At 33.7% G+C, this 24,790-nt stretch overlaps 1 protein-coding gene across 2 annotated transcripts in view; it reads left to right on the forward strand.

The window, feature by feature from the left end:
* Nucleotides 1-24,790, forward strand: part of LOC114329501 (uncharacterized) — a 554,120-nt gene that overhangs the window by 337,632 nt on the left and 191,698 nt on the right. For both annotated transcript variants that reach the window (XM_028278630.2, XM_028278631.2), the window contains one exon: nucleotides 13,673-13,733. In XM_028278630.2, coding sequence (XP_028134431.1) covers nucleotides 13,673-13,733 — 61 coding nt within the window. The remainder of the gene's footprint in view (nucleotides 1-13,672; nucleotides 13,734-24,790) is intronic.

The following is a 24,790-nucleotide window of genomic DNA, read 5'->3' on the forward strand; positions in this document are numbered from 1 at the left end:
CTAGAGTGCTTCTACAAACGCTCAGTTATTGGCGTAATTCTTAGGTCAAAATTTTAAGTAATTGTCGAAAAACCAAAATTCTCAAAGTGTAGTTTTTCAGTTTTTCGGCGATACTTAGCCGTGTGTCTGATCTTGACGGTTTAGACACCATTAAAAAGCTCAACTCAACGCTATTGATTTGGTGTATTTACTGTTTTCCTGTCTCTTCTTGAACCGAAGATATATACGGCCAAAAAATATGCCGTTTTGTACCTAACAAGTCCTATTATAACTGGCTTCTGGATAGTCAAAACTCACAAACTACACCGGTTCTGAATCGGCCCTCACGCCCCCTTCAAACACAGAAAAAAATTCAGATCGGTTTAACTTTTCCACACACATACATACATAACATACATACATACATATCCACAAACATTTTCCCTTTTTTAAATAAAAATTGACTCATACTTCTGAGCTTAGACATGCGTTGGAAAGGTAATGATCGCTTCTATTAAAAGCCGCAAAGGTCGGTGTTAAATTTTCGAAGTTTTTGGGAGTTTTGGGGACGAGAACGAAAAACAAACCCTAAATAGGAAGGGCCGTAAAATCCACACCCTTGGGCTAAAATGGATGGTTGACATACGAATGGGTGAGTCTTTTCTTGAACTTCAAGATGGAAGTTGGCCCAATTTTCAATTTAATCAGATTTAGAAAATCGAAAATATTCCCGTCCCATCCGGGGGCTGTCCGGCCCCCGGACGGGCCCCGTCCGGGAAACGCCAATGTATAAATATACTCATAAGAGTATATATTGTTTTTTTTGGACCGGGCCCTGTCTTATCACGGAACGGACACGGCCCTGATATGTATAAATGGGCCTTAAACCTGTTTTTGATTATCTTATTAAATTTAAGAGATTAGCCATCTAAAAGAAGGAAGGCTGCCCTAATTACTATTTTTTTGGAGGCTCTGGCATAAAACGATAAATAACGTTTATGTGACATAGCATTTGGGTAACATAACAAAACACAGTATAACGTTGTAAATAATTTTAAAATGTAAAACTGAAAGCTGCCTGTAATTATGCCTTTGCCATAAAAGTATAATTTAACAAGAATAAAAAAACGCTAAACGCCGTAAAAATGAATGGCGCATACAATATTCCAGCTACAAAAGATCTGATATGAATATTACGTGGTGCGAAAGTGTATTTTCATTTTTATGCAAAACAAAATTCTAGTTTTATTTTAAACGATTTTTCCATAATATTTCCTAAATTTGAAGTAAAACGCGCCACAAAAGAGTAACTTTGATACAGTTTGAATTTTGAAATTTTTTTGTGGCGCGCTTACTTCAAATTTAGAAAATATTATGGAAAAATCGTTTAAAATATAACTAAAATTTTATTTTGCATCAAAATGAAAATACTTACATTTTCACCTCACATAATTCATATCATCTCTTTTGTAGCTGGAATATTGTATGCGCCACTCATTTTTACGGCGTTTAGCGGTTTTTTATTCTTGCATCAGGAGTTTTTCAAAGTTTTTTTATAAATTAAATGTATGAAGTTGAATGCAATTTTTCTCGATTATACGTTTAGCTTTATAAATGGTCGCCTTTGTCGCATTATCTCCCAAATTATCTAGTGTCCATCGAATGTACACTAGATTTTTTTCCTATTCGAAATAGATTGAAAAAAAAATATTGGGGTGACCTGTTAATGAACTCGGATTGCCCGTTGCCAGATCAAATTTAGCGTCGTAACCACTACAACTACATAAACCATTTCGGGAATAATCGTTAATTTTATTATACCTTTGTAGTTTAATAACTTCTAAACGGCTTAACCGATTTTGATCACTAAACATGAGTTTGAAACGTATTGACAAGTAGTATCTGATGCATCTAAGGTCAAGTATGATAACTAAAGCTATTACAGGAATTATTGAGCTTGAAAACCCGTTTTTCCCATAGGAAATAGATTCGATCATATTTATAGAGCCTATAACTTAAAAATTCAAATTTTTCCGGATATAGGGTATACACCGTCAGATTCGTCTAGAGTCCTTCTACAAACGCTTAGTTATTGGCGTAATTCGTAGGTTGAAATTTTGAATTATTGTCGAAAAACCAAAATTTTCAAAGTTTAGTTTTTCAGTTTTTCGGCGATACTGAGCCTTGTGTATGTCTGATCCTGACGGCTTAAACAACATTTGAAAGCTTAACTCAACGCTATCTATTTTGTATATTTGCGGTTCTCCTATCCCTTCTTGAACCGAAGATATATACCCCCAAAAAATATGCCGTTTTGTACTTAAAAAGTCCTATAGCTGGCTTATGGGTGGTCAAAAGTCACAAACTACACCGGTTCTGAATCGGCCCTGACCCCCTCTTTAAACCAGAAAAAAATTCAGATCGGTTTAACTTTTTCAGTCACATACACACATATCCACAAACATTTTCCCTTTTTTTAAATACAAATTAAGTCATGTTTCTGAGCTGGGTAACTTTTGAATAGTATAACCGATTTTCAAAATTCGACATGCGTTGGAAAGATAATGGTAAGTACTACTTATTAGAAGCCGCAAATTTTCGAAATTTTTGGGAGTTTTGGGGACGAGAACGAAAAACAGGATCCAAAACGGATGGCTGACATAAGAATGGGTGAGTCATTTCCTGAACTTTAAGATGGGAGTTGGCACAATTTTCAATTCCGTCAGATTTATAAAATCGAAAATTTCGTGTAAGTATATACACCCAGGGTGTCCAGAAACTCTACCGACTAACGAATACAGAAGATTCCTCAGATAATTTTAAGATATTTTAACCCAATACACCTAGTCCGAAAATGCTTCCTAAGGGAGCTAGAGCTCTTTGAAGATGGCGTCTTGTAATTAGTTTTTCTTAAATAACTCCAGAACGCTACTATTGAGAAAAATGAAAATTGGTATGCGTATTTAATTTCCAGAAATGAATCGATTCCATCTATTGCGAATTTCTAGTACCGGTCATAGGCGTCCGTTTTGGGTAGGGCAACGGTTATTTTATCGCCTAACTTTTTTGTCTTTAATTTTTAAGCATTTTTGACTCTGAATTCTTAAATTGTGAGGTATTCTAGTACTAAAAGGTACTCTTACTTTAAGTCGATAGAATACACCGTTTTCTAGTAAAATCGATTTGAAAATTTTTCGTTCTTTGAATTTAAAAAAAAAAGATTTAAAAAAAACTATTTAGAAAGATGAAAACTGGTACATTTATTTATATTCCAGAGATTAATCGATTTCATTAATGGCGAATTTCTAGTACCGGTCATAGGTCCGTTTTGGGTAGGTCAACAGTTATTTTATATCGTAACTTTATTTTCTTTAATTTTTAAGTATTTTTGACACTAGATTATTTAGATTATAGATAATTATGAGATATTGAGTACAAAAAGTTACTCTTGCTTTAAGTTAGCAAAATACATTGTTTTTTTTTTAATTTTTTTCAATTTTTTTTTTAAATTGCCAAAACTTAAAACTTTCAAATTGATTTTTCTAGAAAACGGTGTGTCCTACCGACTTAAAGTAAGAGTACCTTTTAGTACTAGAATACCTCACAATTTAATAACCCAGTATCAAGAATGCTTAAAAGTTCAAGACAAAAAAGTTATGCGATAAAATAACCGTTGCCCTACCCAAAACGGACGCCTATGACCGGTACTAGAAATTTGCAATGGATGGAATCGATTCATTTCTGGAAAGTAAATAAGTATACAATTTTCGTTTCTCTAAATAGAAGCGTTCTGGAGGTATTTAAGAAAAACTAATTACACGGCGCCATCTTCAAAGAGCTCTAGCTCCCTTAGGAAGCATTTTCGGACTAGGTGAATTGGGTTAAATTGTCTTAAAATTATCTGAGGAATCTCCTGTCTTCGTTTGTCGGTAGAGTTTCTGGACACCCTGTATAGTGTCGCGTGTAGGGGGGTGTGGGTGTGCGCCACTGGCGCACAACTGCCGTTCTCTGGTAATATTAAACATTAATTATAATATCTTCATAGCGGTAACGCATCGTAGGGGGTGATATTTCAAAATCAAAACATTTTCCATTTTGTAGTTACTTCATCTCGAAAGAAAACAGGGCCATTATGTCAGATCGATGTAGACAGCAACACAAACTGATCCAATAAAGAGAAGAAGCTTTACAGGTTCTGAAAGGGTAATATGCTAACTCAAAAGGAAAGAAGTTAATTTCCCACGAGACAATGAGATGAAATTATGGGGATTCTGTCTATTCTTTAAAACCCTACAAGAACGTTGTAGATTTTTAAAATATAAAAATCAAAGAAGTTTAATTTATGGGAAAAATTACAGTGGGCGGTTAAATTGGATCGTAAGGTCTATTCTGACTATCCTCGAACTCTCTGTTCAACAGTGGCTCGATATTAGTGATGTTGATTATAGTTACTTTCGAGTATTCGTTACAAATCGTTACTTTTGTATAAAGTAATCATTTACAGTATTCCTTACTTTGATTACTATGATTACTTTTGTTACTTTTGTATTTGAGTACCGGTAATTATATCGAGAATCGTATTTCTCAGTAGATAGGTATTTTGTATAAAGTAATCATTTACAGTATTCGTTATTTTGATTACTATTATTACTTTCGTTACTTTTGTATTTGGGTACCGGTAATTATATCGAGAATCGTATTTCTCAGTAGGTAGCTATTTTGTACAGGTATTCCGATATAATAACGACTTTCACGAAGTAGGAAGTAATCAGAGTAATCAAAGTAATCAAAGTAGATACAATAGTCGTTACTCGCTCTGATACGATTGGTGCGAAGTAATCAGAGTAATCAAAGTAATCAAAGTAGATACAATAGTCGTTACTCGCTCTGATACGATTGGTTCGAAGCATAGTAATGTAATCGTATAGTATAGTATCGTAATCGTTACTTTCGGTATTCGTAAGTAACGAGTACTTTGTAACGAATAGTATCTTTTTCAAAATCACTACTCGATATAATCTCTTACTGGAAGAGAACAATATTTCAATTTATCATTAATTTTAAAGTTTTTAAAAATTTAGTTTTTGCTTTTTCACCAGGTCGAATCTGTTCTAAAGTGCTCTTTCTAGATTAGCTAAAAATGTTCATACCTTCATAACATTATAATAATTAAAACGATCGGTGTTTAAAATCGGCATACATAACAAATGTATTTTCTTGGGTTCCAATTATTGAGCAATTTTCTTTTTTTTTTTAATCCGATGTAACGTGGTGCTAAGCGATCACTAAAGCCCCTCAGAAATAGTTATTTACTGATTTTAAATGGTTATAACATAAAACTCCAGGCGACGAGTTCCACCTTGGACACCAGGTACCTCGGAGACCATCGCCATCATGAAGTTCGTGCTCAGCGACCCCAAAACCTCCAGTAATAGTAATCGACTGATTTTGAATGATTATAACATAAAACTCTAGGCGACGAGTTCCACCCTGGCACCAGGTACCTTTTAGTCCATCGGCGAGATGAGATTCGTGTTCAACGACCTCCAAAATCCCCGAGTATAAAAATCTAAGTCATGTCCGTCAGTATTTTTTGAGTTATAAATTTTTTATTTTCCATCTCTTCGAGATGCACTTTGACTGCATTTTTCTTATGGAAATTTTCATCTGCCGGAGATCAATTTAGTTCACAAACTTTCCTGACACTCTCCTGAATCGAATGCAAGAAGTTACATGACGATTCATCTTACTGCCCAAAATTTCTAGGTTTTGAGCTTTATAGTGCTTGGTTGCTTCGCCTAAAAGACAATCTCGATTATGTATTGATTTGTGTAGGTTCTAATATTATAGGTCTGGATCCCGCGTACAAAAAAAAAGTTGATTAATAGCAAGCTGAAAATTTGTTAATAGCTTAACGGTGTCTAGTCGGACAAACTTTGATGTATGGGAACACTGGAACAGGGGATATTTCAATTGTGGAACGGGTTAAAAATTTGGAACGTCAGAGTACGAAAACGTCAGATGTATTTTGTCGGACAGAACTTCCAATTGATTTGATACCCTTTCATTAAACTGTTATGCAAATATCAGACTGCTATTACTTACCAACACGATTCCTGTCATTTGACATGTTCTTCTTGTTCCACTCATTAAAATGCCCAGTTGGTGATATACACCAGTCTGATTGATTTTTGAATGAGAGTTTAATGAAAGGGCAACAAATCAACTGGAAGTTCTGTCCGACAAAACACATCTGACGTTTTCGTACTCTGACATTCCAAATTTTTAACCTGTTCCACCATTAAAGCTTCCCCTGTTCCACTGTTCTCATATATTAAAGTTTGTCCGACTAGACACCGTTAAGCTATTAACAAAGTTTTAGATTGCTATTAATCAACTTTTTTTTTCTTATGCGGAATCCAGACCTCTTAAAAATATAACGTTTTAACCGACTTTCGTAAATATAACAACTTAAATACATTATATTTTATTATTATGTTACTTCTTCATTATCAATAATTATACTACCTTAACGATTACTGTACCAAAAATTTCACGGTCTTCCGCTATATATAAAAAAGCTGTCCTACGTTTCGTATTTCGCTCCAATATCGATGAAAAAAGCGTCATAAAAAAGTTTTCCTGCGTTTCGTATTTCGGTGTCTTTTCGAACATTTCTCATCCAAAAAATTCTTTTTCTACTTACACCTTTTGGGTTTTATATTTTTTCCTTAAAAATTAGTTGCACTTCATATCTATTTTACTTTAATGTACGACTGAAATAAGATATTTTCTAACGTATTAATTATATTTATACAGTCTATTAATTTTCTATCCTTGTTGATAGCTCAACGCTGAAAAAATCTAACATTGCCACTAAAAAGTGACTGCACGGTGTTCATATTTTTTCTTATAGATTCTACTATTTAAGTTATAGGGTCTTATCGTGCCTAAAATGATTAGCAAATTTTACATACACCGGATCTTAGTCTATAAGTAGAATTGACTTTTGTTAGATAAAATCTAACAACGCGACTGAAAACGTACATATTTAGGTCAAAGGTTTCAAGTATCATTTTCTAGTAATTTGGCTGAGAGTCTTTTTGTACTCAGATATCTATACATATTTAAAAAATCTCTATATTAACCACAAATTAACAGTTGGTTGTATGCACTTTGCCCAAGAATTAGTCGGGCATACAAGCGGAATCACATTAGTCCAGGACGCATCTGTTTTGAGATGGAAGTTGAGAGGTGACTCATATTTCTTTGCAGAAATTTCTTGAAATTAACTCCTATAATAATAACTGGGTTATCCTCCCAAACATTGTTTAAATAATCAAAATGTCAAAAAAATGAAGGAACATTTTGATTATTTTCCTGGTTTTTTGAATATAACTTTCAAAGTATGCACTTTTGAGAAAAGTTGTACTGACATAAAAGTTGCGTAATTAAATCTTCTACAATATATTATTGGTTACAAATTTTAAAAATTATCACCCTTGTTGCAAAATAGCAATAATTGCGAAAAAACTATAAAAAAACAAGGATTTGCATTTTACGTTTTTCAACAATTTATGCTACACTTAGGACCTTCATATTTTACGTAGAGAAACTATATAATATAGTTAAATAACATTGTAAATTTCATTAATATCAGTGTAATAGATTTTGCAGAATAAATTTTGAAATCCAGCTTTCGCAAAAAAATTTATTTTTTCAAAATCTTGCAGGATTGAAAATAAAGCAGATAGCAAGTTTAATTTTTTTTTTACGTATAGAAGAATACCGTACCTTTCATTTGCAATTTTTAAAATTAAAATCCATTAACTACCATATAAATGGTAACCTAAGAATGTTGTCTACAAAGGAACCAAACACGCACGTGGAAAACAAGTGGCAAGACTTAAAAGAAGCCCTAATAAAACCCGCTCAGAATATCCTTAGCAGAGGAAGTACGACAAAAAGAAAAGAATGGATAACAGAGAAAATTTTAAGTCTCATGGAGGAACGAAGACAGTTTAAGGGAAAATGCAAACATAAATACAACGAGATACACAAGCAAATTAGAGATGAAATAAGGTCAGCGAAAGAAAACTTTTACAAAAGAAAATGTGAAGAAATTGAAGAACTGCAATTAAAACATGATACGTTTAACCTACATAAAAAGGTAAAAGAATTGGCAGGTATACAAAAAAGGAAGCATCCCAATGTGCTATACAACGCAAATGGACAAATAATAACTGACCTACAAGAAAAGCTTACGACCTGGAAGAATTATATAGAAGAACTCTTTGCCGATGAAAGAGAGGATCATGATATTGGTAACATACAAGGTGAGGAAGGACCAAAAATCTCTAAAGAAGAAATACTATATGCTATAAAAACAATGAAAAATGGCAAATCACCGGGTCCAGATGGACTTCCATCGGAACTTCTTAAGCTTGTGGAAGATGAAACAGTAAATGTTTTGGTTGACCTCTTTAACTGCATTTATAAAACGGGAGAAATACCTAAGGAATGGCTTCTGTCAACTTTTGTGACTATTCCAAAGAAAACAAACGCAAAACTGTGCACCGACCATCGCACAATAAGCTTAATGGGACACACACTAAAAGTATTTCTTAAAGTGATACATACAAGAATTCACAAAAAACTAGACGCTGACATCAGTGATACTCAGTTCGGGTTTCGAAACGGGGTGGAACAAGGGAAGCACTATTTGCACTTAATATCATGTGCCAAAGATGCCTGGATGTTAACCAGGATATATATATATATATATATATATATATATATATATATATATATGCAAAAAGAATAAAGCTTCTAGCAAAGCTTGCTATTGCTTTTATGAATTAAAACGCCATAATACATGGCATTGGAGCACAAATTCGTCAAAACTTCCGTGATTCAACTGGTACCAATAGACTGATATATCGATATTTCAAGGTCTCCCTCTCATCAGTCAGTCGAGCTGGTACTACAAATTAAATCACGGAAGTTTCTCTGAACGTCTCCAAAAATTTCGCCACTCTAGTGGCAGCTTACAGAGGCGCCATCTCTTTTGATGGCAGGGAACGAAGACGATTTAATAATATCGTCTCCTATCCTCTGAGCTATCGGAATGTGCAAAAAGAATAAAGCTTCTAGCAAAGCTTGCTATTGCTTTTATGAATTAAAACGCCATAATACATGGCATTGGAGCACAAATTCGTCAAAACTTCCGTGATTCAACTGGTACCAATAGACTGATATATCGATATTTCAAGGTCTCCCTCTCATCAGTCAGTCGACCAGCTCGACCAGCTCGGCTTGTAGTACCAGCTCGACTGACTGATGAGAGGGAGACCTTGAAATATCGATATATCAGTCTATTGGTACCAGTTGAATCACGGAAGTTTTGACGAATTTGTGCTCCAATGCCATGTATTATGGCGTTTTAATTCATAAAAGCAATAGCAAGCTTTGCTAGAAGCTTTATTCTTTTTGCACATTCCGATAGCTCAGAGGATAGGAGACGATATTATTAAATCGTCTTCGTTCCCTGCCATCAAAAGAGATGGCGCCTCTGTAAGCTGCCACTAGAGTGGCGAAATTTTTGGAGACGTTCAGAGAAACTTCCGTGATTTAATTTGTAGTACCAGCTCGACTGACTGATGAGAGGGAGACCTTGAAATATCGATATATCAGTCTATTGGTACCAGTTGAATCACGGAAGTTTTGACGAATTTGTGCTCCAATGCCATGTATTATGGCGTTTTAATTCATAAAAGCAATAGCAAGCTTTGCTAGAAGCTTTATTCTTTTTGCACATTCCGATAGCTCAGAGGATAGGAGACGATATTATTAAATCGTCTTCGTTCCCTGCCATCAAAAGAGATGGCGCCTCTGTAAGCTGCCACTAGAGTGGCGAAATTTTTGGAGACGTTCAGAGAAACTTCCGTGATTTAATTTGTAGTACCAGCTCGACTGACTGATGAGAGGGAGACCTTGAAATATCGATATATCAGTCTATTGGTACCAGTTGAATCACGGAAGTTTTGACGAATTTGTGCTCCAATGCCATGTATTATGGCGTTTTAATTCATATATATATATATATATATATATATATGTTTAAAAACATAAGATGTAGATCTTTGAAACACACTCAGTGAACCAAAGATGGGCGAAACACATTTCTAAGAACTGGTGTTTGGATCTTTGATTCTATTCGAAAAATTTTTCCCAGCCCGAAATGGTGGATGTGTGAATTGTTCGTAAGGGGATTTTTCCACATTCTCTATTTCATCTATTATATATATATATATATATATATATATATATATATATATATATATATATATGTGCTTTATTGACTACAACAAGGCGTTCGATAAAGTTCGCCACGAACACCTGATGAGACTGTTGGTAGAGAAAAACTTGGATAAAAGGGACCTCAGAATTATTTTCAATATTTACTATAACCAGAAGGCGAATATTAGAGTAGAACGGGAAACAACCGAGGAACTCGAGATCAAAAAAGGCGTAAGGCAGGGATGCATACTTTCACCAACCTTGTTTAACTTATATTCAGAAGATATTATAAACAGAGCCCTTGCTGTCCAAGATATCGGAGTTAAAATAAATGGCACTTTAATAAACAATTTGAGATACGCTGATGACACAGTATTAATAGCAGAAACCCCGGAAGATCTCCAAACACTGATAAACAGAATAGTAGAGTGCAGCGAAAAGTTCGGTTTATCACTTAACATCAAAAAAAAAACAAAAATAATGATGGTGACGAAATCTCCACAAAATTTTTCTGACATAACCGTACATGATCAAAGAATTGAGCGTGTTAGAAAATATAATTACCTGGGAACTGTGATTAATGAAAACAACGACAACTCTGAAGAAATCAAGATCAGAATAGAAAAAGCTAGAGCTACTTTTACCAAAATGAAAACAGTTTTATGCGGAAGAGAGCTAAGTTTAAATCTTAAAATTCGCCTGATGAGATGTTACGTGCTGTCAGTTCTTTTCTATGGAATGGAAGCTTGGACACTGAAAAAGATCGATACAAGGAAAATAGAAGCATTCGAGATGTGGATGTACCGCAGGATACTGAGAATATCGTGGACAGATAGAGTGACAAACATGGAAGTGTTGCGAAGGATGCAGAAAGAAAAAGAACTTGCGCTTACTATTAAAAAGCGCAAACTGCAATACTTGGGACATATAATGAGGGGACAAAAGTACCAGCTACTACAATTAATTATTCAGGGAAAAATCATAGGTAAAAGATCCATTGGCAGAAGAAAACATTCATGGTTGAAGAATTTAAGAGATTGGTACAAGTGCAGCAGCTGCCAATTATTTAGATCTACGGTATCAAAAATACGCATAGCCTTGATGATAGCCAAACTTCGGAACGAGGACGGCACCTGAAGAAGAAGAAGAAACTACCACGGAGTCAGGAATTTTTTAAATAAACATTACTTTTTGGTGCTACGCGCAGGACAGCGGTGTTCTATTCGCACAAGTTGATTTCCAGCAAAATTTCTTCCAATCTTTATCTAATATATTATTTTTCCTTCAAACGTCATATAATGATGACATTACTTATCTAACTTGATCCTGTCAAAGTTTGATGTCTCCGCCGGCAGCAGTTTTTTTCCCATTTCTTTACGGCGGAGGGAAAAATGTTGTCATGGCAACAATATGAAACATGTCACAAAGCAACAATACAAATGTCATTAACAACAATTAAACATCATTTTTATTTATAGTAATATTAAAAGTACAATTTGTTAATGAGGCATTTTCAAAATTGAAACCGTGCAAAAATGTTCCCGACTCTTGATACGCATTGGTAATTGTTGATGATACTGATGGTCGAGCACAACTTTCAGCAATCATTCCCGATGTTGGCGAATCATGAGGGTTTAAAATTTTTTGAGCATTATCGTTCTTATTTCTTATTGAATCCCCTATATATCCTTCGGCAACCGTGCTTGATTTCCAGCCCCCATGTCGTTTGAGGCATTCTAGATTTCCGCCTCCATCAATTAAAAGTGTTGGAATTGTACTATTTATGGTTGAAAATTGCTACGTTTGAAGAAAAAATAGTATACTTTATTCGGCAAAGAATCGACTTTTCTTGACTTGCCCTCTATTACGCGCCTAACTTCGTTCGGCGCGTAATATCGGGCGCGTCAAGAAAAGTCATGCTTCTCCGCCTCATAAAGTAATATACTATTCTTACACTATATTTTGTTGTATTTTAATATTTTAATTCCACAAAAATCAAACTAATTTGATTATTGTTTGTGAAATATTGTTTAAACAGTTGCATATGTTTAAAAATAATAAACTTTTATTCTCTAACTTAAAATATATGAACAAAGTAAGTTTTTGCCAATAAAGTATTATTTCAAAGGACAGAGCATGTGTTTTTAATTTGCAATAAACAAATTTATTTATTTATGTCGAAATGTACTACAATGTAAAATGTGGAATGCCCGATCAGAGCAAAATATCCGCTGTCCTGCGCGTAGCACCAAAAAAATGTGTATATAAAAATAATTCTGACGCCGTAGTGGTTAACCGATTTTAATTGTGCAAATTGCAAATGAAAGGTAAGGTATTCTTCTATGTGTAAAAAAATTAAACTTGCTGTCTGCTTTATATTCAGTCCTGCAGGATTTTGAAAAAATTTATTTTTTTTGCGAAAGCTGGATTTCAAAATTTATTTTGCAAAATCTGTCCCACCGACCTTATTGAAATTCACAGTATTGTTTTCTTATATCATAAAGTTTTTTTTGGTAAAATATGAAGGTCCTAAGTGTGGAATAAATGATTGAAAAACGTAAAATGTAAATACTTGTTTTTTTTTATCGTTTTTCGCAATTATTGCTATTTTGCAACAAGGGTGACAATTTTTAAAATTTTTAATGAATTCTATATTATAGAAAATTTAATTGCACAACTTTTATGTCGATACAGCTTTTCTCAGAAATGAATATTTTTAAAGTTATAAACAAAAAGGGAAGAAAAATATTGACTTTTTCCTTCATTTTTTGACATTTTGATTATTTAAACAATGTTCTGGACCTTGTTGAGTGGGAGGATAACTCAAGTATTATTATATGAGTTATTTTCAAGCAATTTCTGCAAAAAAATTGTTTGAGTCACCTCCCAACGTCCAAATGTACTAATATTTTTACAGATGCGCCCTGGTCCACTACTGTGGATATATTTTAGTGTTGGTTCCGTTTCTTTGTATCTGTTATCTTTTATTTTAGCGTTTGTTCAGTTTTAGTGTATCCCTCGTGTTAGAAATATATATTTTTAACACAACAAGTAAATAAAAACACTATAAAATAAAAATTTGTTTTTAATACGTATTGTTAGGTTTTTTAATTTAATGCGCGACTTATCGTGTGACAGCAGCGCGAATGTTTGCGGGTTTTATGTGTGTTTTTCAAAAAATATCTAATATTGGCTTAAACACTAAATTTCTATGCTTAATTCGATTAATCATTGATATCTTTTATCGATTCTTCTACTGCATACGTCAGTACTCGAAAAATATATCTCTTGATCACTAATTATTAATAAGTTGATACAACTTTCATGTAATAATTACCAATTATTTTATTTACTTGTATAATATCTGTGTCTAAAATTTTTGATTTTGTTGTAGATTCGGGAAAAGAACTTTCCATAACAACCCCAAATATGCTCCTCTGGAATACGATAGCCAAGTAAGTAATGAGATAATATCTGTTTACTAGTATGTATTTACAAAAATTATAATCCACTATAGGCTATTCATTATGTATTTTAGAAAGGAAATACAACGTTAATGGGGTTTTATTGTTTGATATAGTCAATGGACCTCTAAATATGAAAAAACCGCGGAGTGCTACCATTTAAAGGGGTGCGTTTTTGAGAAAAGGGTGAATTAGTCCCTAGGTACAGGGCGAATTAGTGTGAGTTCTATGCACGTTTGGTACAAACACGTCTACACTAAAAACTTTTCAGGTTAAATTTACTATCGAAATATCTCATTTTAAAGTCAAAAATATTTTTTTTACAAAAATTAATTCAAAAGAAAACCAAGAAAAAAACACGTAAGGTAGCATTTTTGATTCTTGCCCTATAACTTTTTCCACGGGGATACAGGTATAGGCATTGCTTCATGGAAAAAACTTTCATCCTTCCTCTTTAAAATGGCGTTTGGTATAGGTCTGTATGGTTTACAGCAGTGGTTTCCAACCTGTGGGGCGCGCCCCCCTAGGGGGGCGCGAGACTGTTGCAAGGGGGGCTTGTAGCTGTTACAATTGTTTGTTACCATTAGGAAATTGTTTATTTTTACATGATATTGTAGGTATATTATTTTGAGGCTCATTAAATAAATTAGAGTATCAGTTGAGTTTATCTAGATTGTTAGAAAAATTAAGGGGGCGCAATAATTTTTGGGTTTTTAAGGGGGGCGCAACAATTTTTGGGTTTTTAAGGGGGGGCGCCGGTACAAAAAGGTTGGAAACCACTGGTTTACAGTTTCCAAAATATGATTTTTCAAATTTCGCCACTCACAACAATTTTGGGCCATTTTCCTTGTTACTTCGCAAACATTGTTTTGTAACTTTTTTTACGCAGCCTTAGGTATATGCAATGTTACATTTATTAGGAAGAACAGTCAATTACCTTTAAAATGGTTTATGGCAGGGGTCACCAATTAGTTTCCCTGAGGGTCCGTTTCGAAAACCTATGACACTTCCGAGGTCCGGATTCGTGCTGCGTGTGTCTGACTGTTCTGATTCGGTTTCTTTGTGGATTTTTGTTAAAAAATATTCACTATAAACACATCAGAAGGGTGCAAGGTGAAATTTTTGGGCAGAAAGTGGTTATTATTTTTTTTAACAAATTTAAAACATCGCCTTTTTTGCCCGCGAAAATATGTTTTTAGCGTTTTTGGGTCATCTTAAATAAAAAAGATCTGTCATTTTATTAAACCTTTCAGTTTTCAAGCATCGCAAATGCATATTTTCGCATTTTTCAGATTTTAAAGCGCTTATAACTCGAAAACTGTCAACTTTTCAGAAATATGACAAGAGACCTTTATTGTTTATAATTACCCAAGAAACATAAAACTACATTTTTCGAGGAAAAAAAATTAATTTTGAATTTGCTTAAAAAATTGTTTCACCCGGAACCCTTCTGATTTGTTTAAAGGGGACAGTTTTGAACAGGAATCCGCAAAGAAATCGAGTCAGAAACATTTTTCATACGAAAGTGGCCTCACACTTGGACTAATATGGAAAGGAAAACTAATAATATCTGATTGTTTTTTGATTACTGTATACTTTTCTGTATGTTTTCCTGGTACAATAAATAAAATATAAATTCATTGTGTATTGTTTTGATGTTATTATCAGTATATTTTGAAAACAGCAGTATTGTAAATTGTTACTGAGAATATTTTAAAACTTAGGAATTTATATTTTGAATGCCAATGAAGTTTTTAGACATCTTCAATTTTGTAGAAAGGAAACTGAGGAATTTAAAATAAATAATCATAGTACAAAATGCTAATTAACATGTTATCTTTTCTACATTAGTTTCAATGCAAGGTGTTTGTTGCAAACTTATTAAATCTGAAAATTATTTTAATTAAATGCACATCTGAAAAGTACTCTTACTTAACATATAGTACAGAGGACATGAATATAAAAAAATGCACATGACAATTTTATATTACAGCTTACTTAATTTCAAAATTAATGATTAGTAAGTATAACAATAGTGGGGCCGCGTAGCGCAGGTGGTAGTGTGCTTGCCTCGCATGCCGGTGGTTCGGAGTTCAAATCCTACCGCCGCAGAACAACTAGATATTTTTAAAAATGTCTATAGGCCCCAGGTCGACTCAGCCTGAATAAAATGAGTACCTTGGGTAAAACCAGGGGTAATAATAGGCGGTTGAAGCGTAGCACTGGCCCTGTTACCTTCCTTGTATACCGTAGGCCCTAGATATAGCAGACTACCCTGCTATACTCCCAAAGCCGCGTGCGGTATAAAACGGGAGACTATTATTATTAAGTATAACAATAAGGGGGAAAACTCTTTACAAAATTAAATTATCAGAGAGAAAAATTACATATTTTTATGTACAACCTGTCTGAAGTTTGGAGTGAGTTTAGTGCAACTGAGTCTCATTAGGGAGTTGAGGTATTCATCTGTTAAGTGAGATTTCTACCGATTTTTAATAAAGTTCATTCTTGATAAAGCTTCTTCGCACACATAAGTTGAGCCAAACATAGTACACAATTTCATGGCCAAACATTTTCAAAATTGCCAAACACTAGGTATATTCTGAATTTATTGACGGTCCGCACAAAACTAGCTCACGGTCCGGATGCGGACCACGGTCCGCTAATTGGTGACCCCTGGTTTATGGTATAAGGCTGTATAACTATTTTTAAGTAAGATATGGTTTTTGAAATTTTTATACTTTTAATGATTTTTGATATATTTTACGATTATTTTTAAATTTCTCATTATACTTTTTTATTGTATATTTAGGTATATATGTTACGGTAAATATGATTAAATGGGAATTATTAATAATTACCAGTTACTATTAATACAACCCGAATAGCTAGGGAAAAGTAATAAATATACCAGAAATAATCACATGGACCGGTTATTATTAATAAATCCCGTATTCAAACGGTAAACGTGATAAATGTTGAATACCAATAAGTTCTTAGAAGCTTTTGGGGTGGAGGGTTTACTTATTACATGTCTATACTAAATTTACAATCAAGATGCAGTAGAAATAAACAAACCAAGACACGTTAAATGCTACTAGGAGTACTCCTGAATCATAATTTACAATGTACCCATATACATTGTAAATCCTAAATCATGATTTCCAAAGTTTACACATTGTAAATCATGATTCGGGAGTGCTCCTAGTAGTATTTAACATGTCTTGTTTTGTAAATTTCTACTGCATCTTGATTGAAAATTTAGTATAGTTAAGTTTTTTGATTGATATGTTCTGCTTGACTGTCTAAATGTATTGCCAAAATACGAGTTTGTTAATACATACTTATTACATGTCTAGTTAGGATTTTTGATTGATAATTTTGTTTAAAGGCATAGGCGCAAAATGTCGCCTGACAAAATGTTCAATGTGCTTTAAATGCATTTATTTTTTTCGAATCCTAAGAAAACTAATAAATATTTTTGAAAAATTTAAAGGCAGAATGAAAGACTTCATGATTACCGAGGGCCCAAAGTCCCTGAAAACTTCTATAATGTTTATTTTAATAAGTTACAGTTATTTTTAATTGCAAATATTTCATTAAAAAGAAATTTTTTATACTGATGGACTTGAGGCCCTCGGTAATAACGTAATCTTTCATTTTGCGTTTAAATTTTTTAAAAATAATTATTAGTTTTCTGATGAGTCCAAAAAAATTAATACATTTATAACACATTGCAAATTTTAATAGGCGACATTTTGCGCCTTTCCCCTTAAGTGTTTAACTGTTTTTACTTATTAAATGTCTAGTTAGGTTTTTTTTATTGATAAATGTTGTTTAAGTGTTTTAACTTTGTTACCAAATACAAGTCTATTATTACTTGTTTGTTACCAAATATAAGTCTAGTTAGGTTTTTTGATTGATAAATTATGTTTAGGCGTTTAACTTTATTACCAAATTAATTCGAGTCTGTTTTTACTTATTACATGTTTAGTTAGGATTTTTGATTAATAAGTTCTGTTTAAGTGTTTAACTTTATTACCAAGTTTCATAAATAAACAGTAGCGAAGCCCAAAATGCGTTTTTATTACATTTACCAGAGCTGTTAGGATAGTATTAATAATAACCGGTTAATCTAATTATAAAAGCATTATTAATCACATTGACGAACTGCTAAGTTAATCTAAGGTTATTATTAATAAGTTTTTTATTAATATGCTAAGGTTATTATTAATACAGACCGGTTATTATTAATACAGACCGGACTTATCACATTGACCGTAACATATACATTATGCAATAAAATGCAAAGCTTATTTTCTTTATTTTAAAATGGTGTATTGTAAAAATTCTAGGTCTATTTTTAAACAAGATATGGTTTTTCAAAATTTGACATATACACATGCAATAGGTCCCACTAAGTTGGAACCATATGGAAAATTTTTATTAAACTTTATGAAAAAAATTATTCTTTATAAAATGCTTTGCATAGTCTTAAACCTAAGATGTAATCATCAGATATAAAATTGTATCAATAGTGTACGAGGTATGTTAAAAAATATGAATTTCGCTCAAGAGTAAAGTACCTTTATATATCACAATATCGAAAAGTGTTATTAAGGAAAGTTATTTGGAATTAAAAATTATGTTACAATATGCAATTATATTCTTCTAATTGAAAAAAATAAAGAATTTTAAATTTTTTTCTCAAATTACGGATACCCTAGAATATCCTACGGATACCTTGTTTAAAAATAGTCCTAGAGGTGATTGCAATACACCATTTTAAAGAAAAGAAAATAAGATTTTTTTATTCCAGAATGTATATACCTAAAGCTACAAGAGACAAAGTCAGAATGAGAAATTTAAAAAATAATCATAAAAAATATCAAAAATCATTAAACGTATAAATTTTTGAAAAAGGATAACTTGTTTAAAAATAGTCGTACGGCCTTATCCAGTAGACCATTTTAAAGGTAATTGCCTATACTAACTGCCTCTTTCTACTAAGTGAACCATTGCCTATACCTAGAAATGCGTAGAAAAAAGTTACAGAACAATGTTTGCGAAATATTGGGAAAAATGGCTCAAACATTCTGTGAGCGGTAAACTTTAAAAAATCCTATTTCGGAATCTGTAAATCCTAGAGACTTCTACCAAACGTCATTTTAAAGAGGAAAGATGGAAGTTATTTCTCACTGAAGCAATGCCTATACCTATATCCCTGTGGAAAAAAATTATGGGGCAAAAACAAAATTGCTTTATTTCGTGTTTTTTCTTGCTTTCCTTTTGAATGTATTTTTGAAAAAAAAATATTTTTACTTTAAAATATAATATTTGGATAGTAAATTTATCCTGGAACAATTTTCCTGTAGAAGTGTTTGTACCAAAAGTGAATGGAACTCACCTTAATTCACCCTGTGCCTAGGGACTAATTCACCCCTTTCTCAAAATCGCACCCATTTAAATGGTAGCACTCCGCGGTTTTTCAAATATAGAGGTCCGTTGACCATATGAGACAATAAAATCCCGTTAACGTTGTAGTTCCTTTTAGCTCTCTTATTTTGAACATAATCAATAGCCTACTTTGTGTAAAGCAATTTGTTTTGGACACAATCTATTGAATTACTATTATGATAATTTTTTATAATTAGGCTCATTTTTGTCAAATTCTATTCAAAATATTTTTTAAATATTTGTCCAAATATCTTGGCCATTTCGATTTAAATTACTGGAATCATACTAACACCACGCTGGTCTAGATAAGAAGTGAGCCTCCTAAAAGAAGAATCAAAATCTCTTTTTTATTAGGAGTACAAGAAAGACAAGATGTCGTTGTTAAATGCAGCAAATTAAAGTTTATTAAGAAAGTGAGCTATCGTTTATCCTGCACTTTTAAAAGTTGGCCACCTAATGACAGGTGAGAAACCATTTGACTTATGCTATTCATTTTAAAATTTTTTGAAAAAAAATTACATTTCGCACGCGCTAAAAGTAATTCGATCGATTCGCTTACGATACAATGAATATAATACTCGTAGAGATGTTGTGTTATTTCCAGTTTTTCACGTTACGATGACGCAACAGGACCGGCGGGAAAAATTCGGATGAATATTTTCAATTCAAACCTTGATGCTCAATTTTTGAAGTTATACTTCTTTAGGCGCTCTATACATGGCGATCGCCCGCAGATACGTCGGAGAAAGTAGTTAGGAACCAGATAGACTAGATTATGATAAATGAAAGATACCGTAATGCTGTTAAAGCTGTGAAAGCATATCCCGGAGCAGACGTGGCCTCAGATCATAACCCACTTATCGCCAGGATTACATTCACACTTTATATATATAACCGGTTCTATAGCGTTCTACGCCTTCCGGTACCCAATCGCCAAGCCTGTCGATCTAGCCAGTCTCTTTCTTGAAGATTTCTTTCTGACATGGCTTTTGTAATTCCTTGTTTCCAGGAGGTCGGTGGCCTTCTTCTTTTCCGTTTTTCTGGCGGCATCCATCTCATTGTAATTTTTGGTAATCTTTCATCTCCCATTCTTTGGACGTGTCCATACCAAGTAAGTTGTTTTCGTTGTACCTCGTCCACTATTGTTTTCTGCTTACCTACTTTTTCTCTGATCTGTTCATTTCGAACATGGTCCCATCTCGATATTCTGGCAGATCTTCTAAAAAAATCTATTTCAGTAGTAAGCAGCTTATTTTCGGATTTTTTTGTCATTTGCCACACTTCGGAGTCATACGTTAAAATTGGTTTCAGAATAGCGTCGTACATCCTCATTTTTGTATTTAAATTTATGTTATGTTGCCATAAGACAGGGTTTAAGGCTCTAGTAACCTTTCTTACCTAGTTTACATTCACACTTAAAAACATTAAAAGACATCAAAGCACTCCTACAATAGACAAAAGTAAGCTTAAACAACAAGATGTAAAAGAATGCCTCCAACATGAACTGCAAATAAGCTGTAGCAAACTGAACATAGACACCAATGATATTGACGAGCACTGGAATCGACTAAAACATTGCCTGCTAGAATCGTGCAAAGAAATACTGAAGACTTCTACAAAAAGAAATAAAGAATGGATGAAAGACGAGATACTCAATATGATGGAACAACGGAGACAACATAAGAACAAAGATAACAATAAATACAGGGAGATTAACCACCAGATAATAAGGATGATAAAGCAGGCAAAAGAAAAATACTTTGAAGAGAAATGCAAAGAGATCGAGGACCTTCAAAAAAGATACGATCTATTTAATCTACACAAGAAAGTAAAAGAAATGGCAGGGCTAAGAAAACAAAATCTCACTGGTGCACTTCTGGATCGACACGGGATTACTATAACACAGACCGATGAGCAAGTACAACGCTGGGCAGAATACATAGATGAACTGTTCGATGATGAAAGAGGAGACCTGGAAAACATAGAACTTACTTCAGAAGAAATAGGTCCAGATATCACAAAAGAAGAAATAGCACACGCATTAAAGACAATGAAGAACGGAAAAAGCCCTAGTCCTGACATGCTTCCTATCGAATTAATAAAAATTATAGATTAACAGCACATTGATGTTCTAGTTATACTTTTGAACCAAATTTATAGCTCAGGCGTATTACCCAAAGAATGGTTAACGTCGATCTTTGTTTGTCTCCCCAAAAAGAAAAACGCAAGAGAATGCGCCGATTACCGCACCATCCGCTTGATGTCCCATGTGCTGAAGTTGCTACTGAAAGTCATCCATAACCGAATAATATATCATAAATTGGACATAGATATTAATGATACACAATTTGGGTTTCGCAAAGGCCTAGGAACGCGTGAAGCTCTTTTCTCACTTAATATCCTAATACAAAGGTGCCTAGACGTCAATCAAGATATATATGTCTGTTTTATTGACTATAATAAAGCTTTCGATAAAGTACGACATGAACAATTAATGAATGTCCTGAAATTAAAGAAGATAGACTACAATGACCTCAGGATCATATCTAATTTATACTATAAGCAGCGAGCAAAAGTACGTGTTAACGAACAGTTGTCAGAGAAAATTGAAATTAGTCGTGGGGTGAGACAGGGATGCGTATTGTCTCCAGTTCTCTTTAATGTCTTCTCGGAAGAGATCCTAAAACAAGCTCTTGAGGGTGAAACGGCTGGAATAAAGGTGAACGGAGTTCCCATTAACAAAATTAGATATGCGGATGACACTGTCGTCTTAGCCGAAAATATTGAAGATCTTCAGTGACTGGTTAACAGAATAGCGACATATAGCCAAGAATACGGTTTAACAATGAACATCAAGAAGACAAAATTTATCAGAATATCTAAAACTCAAAGAAATAACGAGAATCTCCTCATAAACGGAACCAACGTCGAACAAGTAGACCAATATGCATATCTTGGAACAGTGATCAACTTCACAAATGATTACTTCCAGGAGATTAAAATTAGAATAGAAAAGGCTAGAGCGAATTTTAACAAAATGAGAAGGGTGCTCTGTACAAGAGATCTAAGGTTAGAGCTAAGAATAATGTTGGCTAGGTGCTACGTTTTCTCGACTCTGTTTTACGGAATGGAAGCTTGGACCTTGAATGCGGCATCAATGAAAAAACTGGAATCATTCGAGATGTGGGTATATAGAATTCTAAAAATATCATGGACAGAACACGTCGCAAACAGGGAGGTTCTGAGAAAGATGAATAAAGAAATCGAAGTCTTAAATACAATTAAAACCAGAAAATTGGAGTATATCGGACATATTACACGTGGAGAGAGATACAACTTGCTCCAACTCATTATGCAGGGAAAGATTCAAGGAAAAAGAAGCATAAGGAGACGCAGGATATCGTGGCTGCGCAACCTGAGAGAATGGTACGGATGTACATCAAACGAACTTTTCAGAGCAGCCGTCTCCAAGGTCCGAATAGCTATGATGATTGCCGACCTCCGTCGCGGAGGTAGCACTTGAAGAAGAAGGCGCGATTGAGAGTAAAATTTCATAATACTGCGCGCATGCGCACACAGACAGTATGGCGTTTAGTTGCTAAATCTTTCATGTTATGTATAAATATATCAGTGCAAGAAAAGGTGTGAAAAGAATATATAAGTGTTTTTAGTAAATATATTTATTATAATTTTTGTGTCTTTGGATTTGTCTTCCTCAGGAGTAAGATGAGTATTATTAACAGTTATTTATAATATAAGTGTTAAAAGTACACGTTTAAGGCACGCATGTGAAAGTTTGCAGAATGAGCGATAGCGAGTTCTGCAATTCACATTAGTGCCTTAAAAATGTACTTTTTAACACGCATATCATACAATATTTTTTCTACAGACGTAATTACAGGACAATATCTACAACAACTTTTACTTGAACTTGACTGATATTCCATTTTTATATTTTTTTGACATTACATCAAAATTGCCTATACGGTCAATACGAACTGCAGTGCCTTAAAATTTTTTAAGCACTAGTGCCTTAAAGTAGCATTTTTAACGCTCGTATGGGGTGCTAAAAAATTTGAATTTTTAACACGGTTGTAGAAAAAACCTTTTATTGCATATTTATTGTACTTCAGCTGTCAGCTTGCCTGTTTGTTACCGTGAATTGTCATTAGGTACGTCCGAACCGATACAGACACAGTCCTCGTAGCGTATTTGGTATAGCATTCGGCTAGAGATCGAGAGGTCTTGAGATCGAATACGGAGCAATCCTATACTTTTTTTTTTATATTTTTTAAAGCGTAAGCACAAAATTAGTTTGGTGTTAAAAAACATTAAAACAAACTGTTTAAAGTATATTTATTTTTAAGAAATCATATAATAGAAGTATAACTTCTTACGTGCGTATAAAGTACACACACATTCTTTTTTTTTGTCTCGTTTCTGAATTGATTTCTTCATCATCATCATGTAGCGCTACAACCCTGGGTGTATCCTGGCTGACTGTACAACTTTTTTTCAATTTGTTCGGTCTTACATGAACCTAGAGTCATATGGCATGTTCATTTTCCGGAGATCTGCTTGAATGTTATGTCTCCATCGCATTCTGGGACGTCTTTTGCCTGTAGGAATCTCGTCCCATACTAGTCTTAAAAGTCTCTCGTTATGGAGTCTGTGCACGTGGCCTGCCCATCTTAGTCGCAGTGATTTAATTTCTTGGACAATATCGGCGTCATTGTAGAGTGCTTTTAATTCGTAAGTAAGAAGTATTTTTAGTTCAAAACGTCTGAGCTTTTCTTCGTTTGTTTGGTCATGGTCCACGTTTCGCATCCACATGTTAGAACTGCTCTGACGATGGATTTATAGATTTTGATCTTTGAACTTCTTGTAAGATTTTTTGATTTTATAAGCTTATCCAGTGCGAATAGACAGCGATTTTTCGAGTTGATTCCTTGATATACATGAATCACCTAAAAAAATAGACGGAGTTTTTAATTTTCCTTTAAGTTCACTAATATTAATCCATTGTCAACCAATAGTATAAAGTATTTTTAAACTGTTCATCTATTTATAAATAAATACAAATACAAAACTAATACAAATAATATGCGCCAGTCGAAGGCACAGAAGAACAGAAAATGTCTCAACTCTATAGAAAACTCCAAACAGCATTAGACGAAGTGAGAGAAGATAGTGAGAACATAATTATTATTATGGGAGACTGGAATGCAAGAGTTGGAAATGACATCAACAAGGGACTTGGAAGCGTTGTGCAGTATGGGGAGAAGTTGAGAAGAGAAATTTTTAAAAGATGGTACAATTGTGTGTAAATAACGACCTAAAAATTGGATATATATTCTGGTATGAAAATATGGAGGACAGATATACTTTTGAAGCACAGGAGAAAAATGCTAAAAGTTCAATAGATTACATCATGATTCCTGCATAAATGGGTATTATCAAAAATATGAAAAGGGAAAATTTGCAGAACTAGGCACTCAACGCAAGCTAGTCGTAGCCGACATCACTACAAAGAAAAAGGAATATATTATAGTCGATAAAACATACACTTAGATAAATATCAAAAAGCTGAA

This window comes from Diabrotica virgifera, chromosome 1 (assembly GCF_917563875.1).
Source record: "Diabrotica virgifera virgifera chromosome 1, PGI_DIABVI_V3a".
Lineage (NCBI taxonomy): Eukaryota > Metazoa > Arthropoda > Insecta > Coleoptera > Chrysomelidae > Diabrotica > Diabrotica virgifera.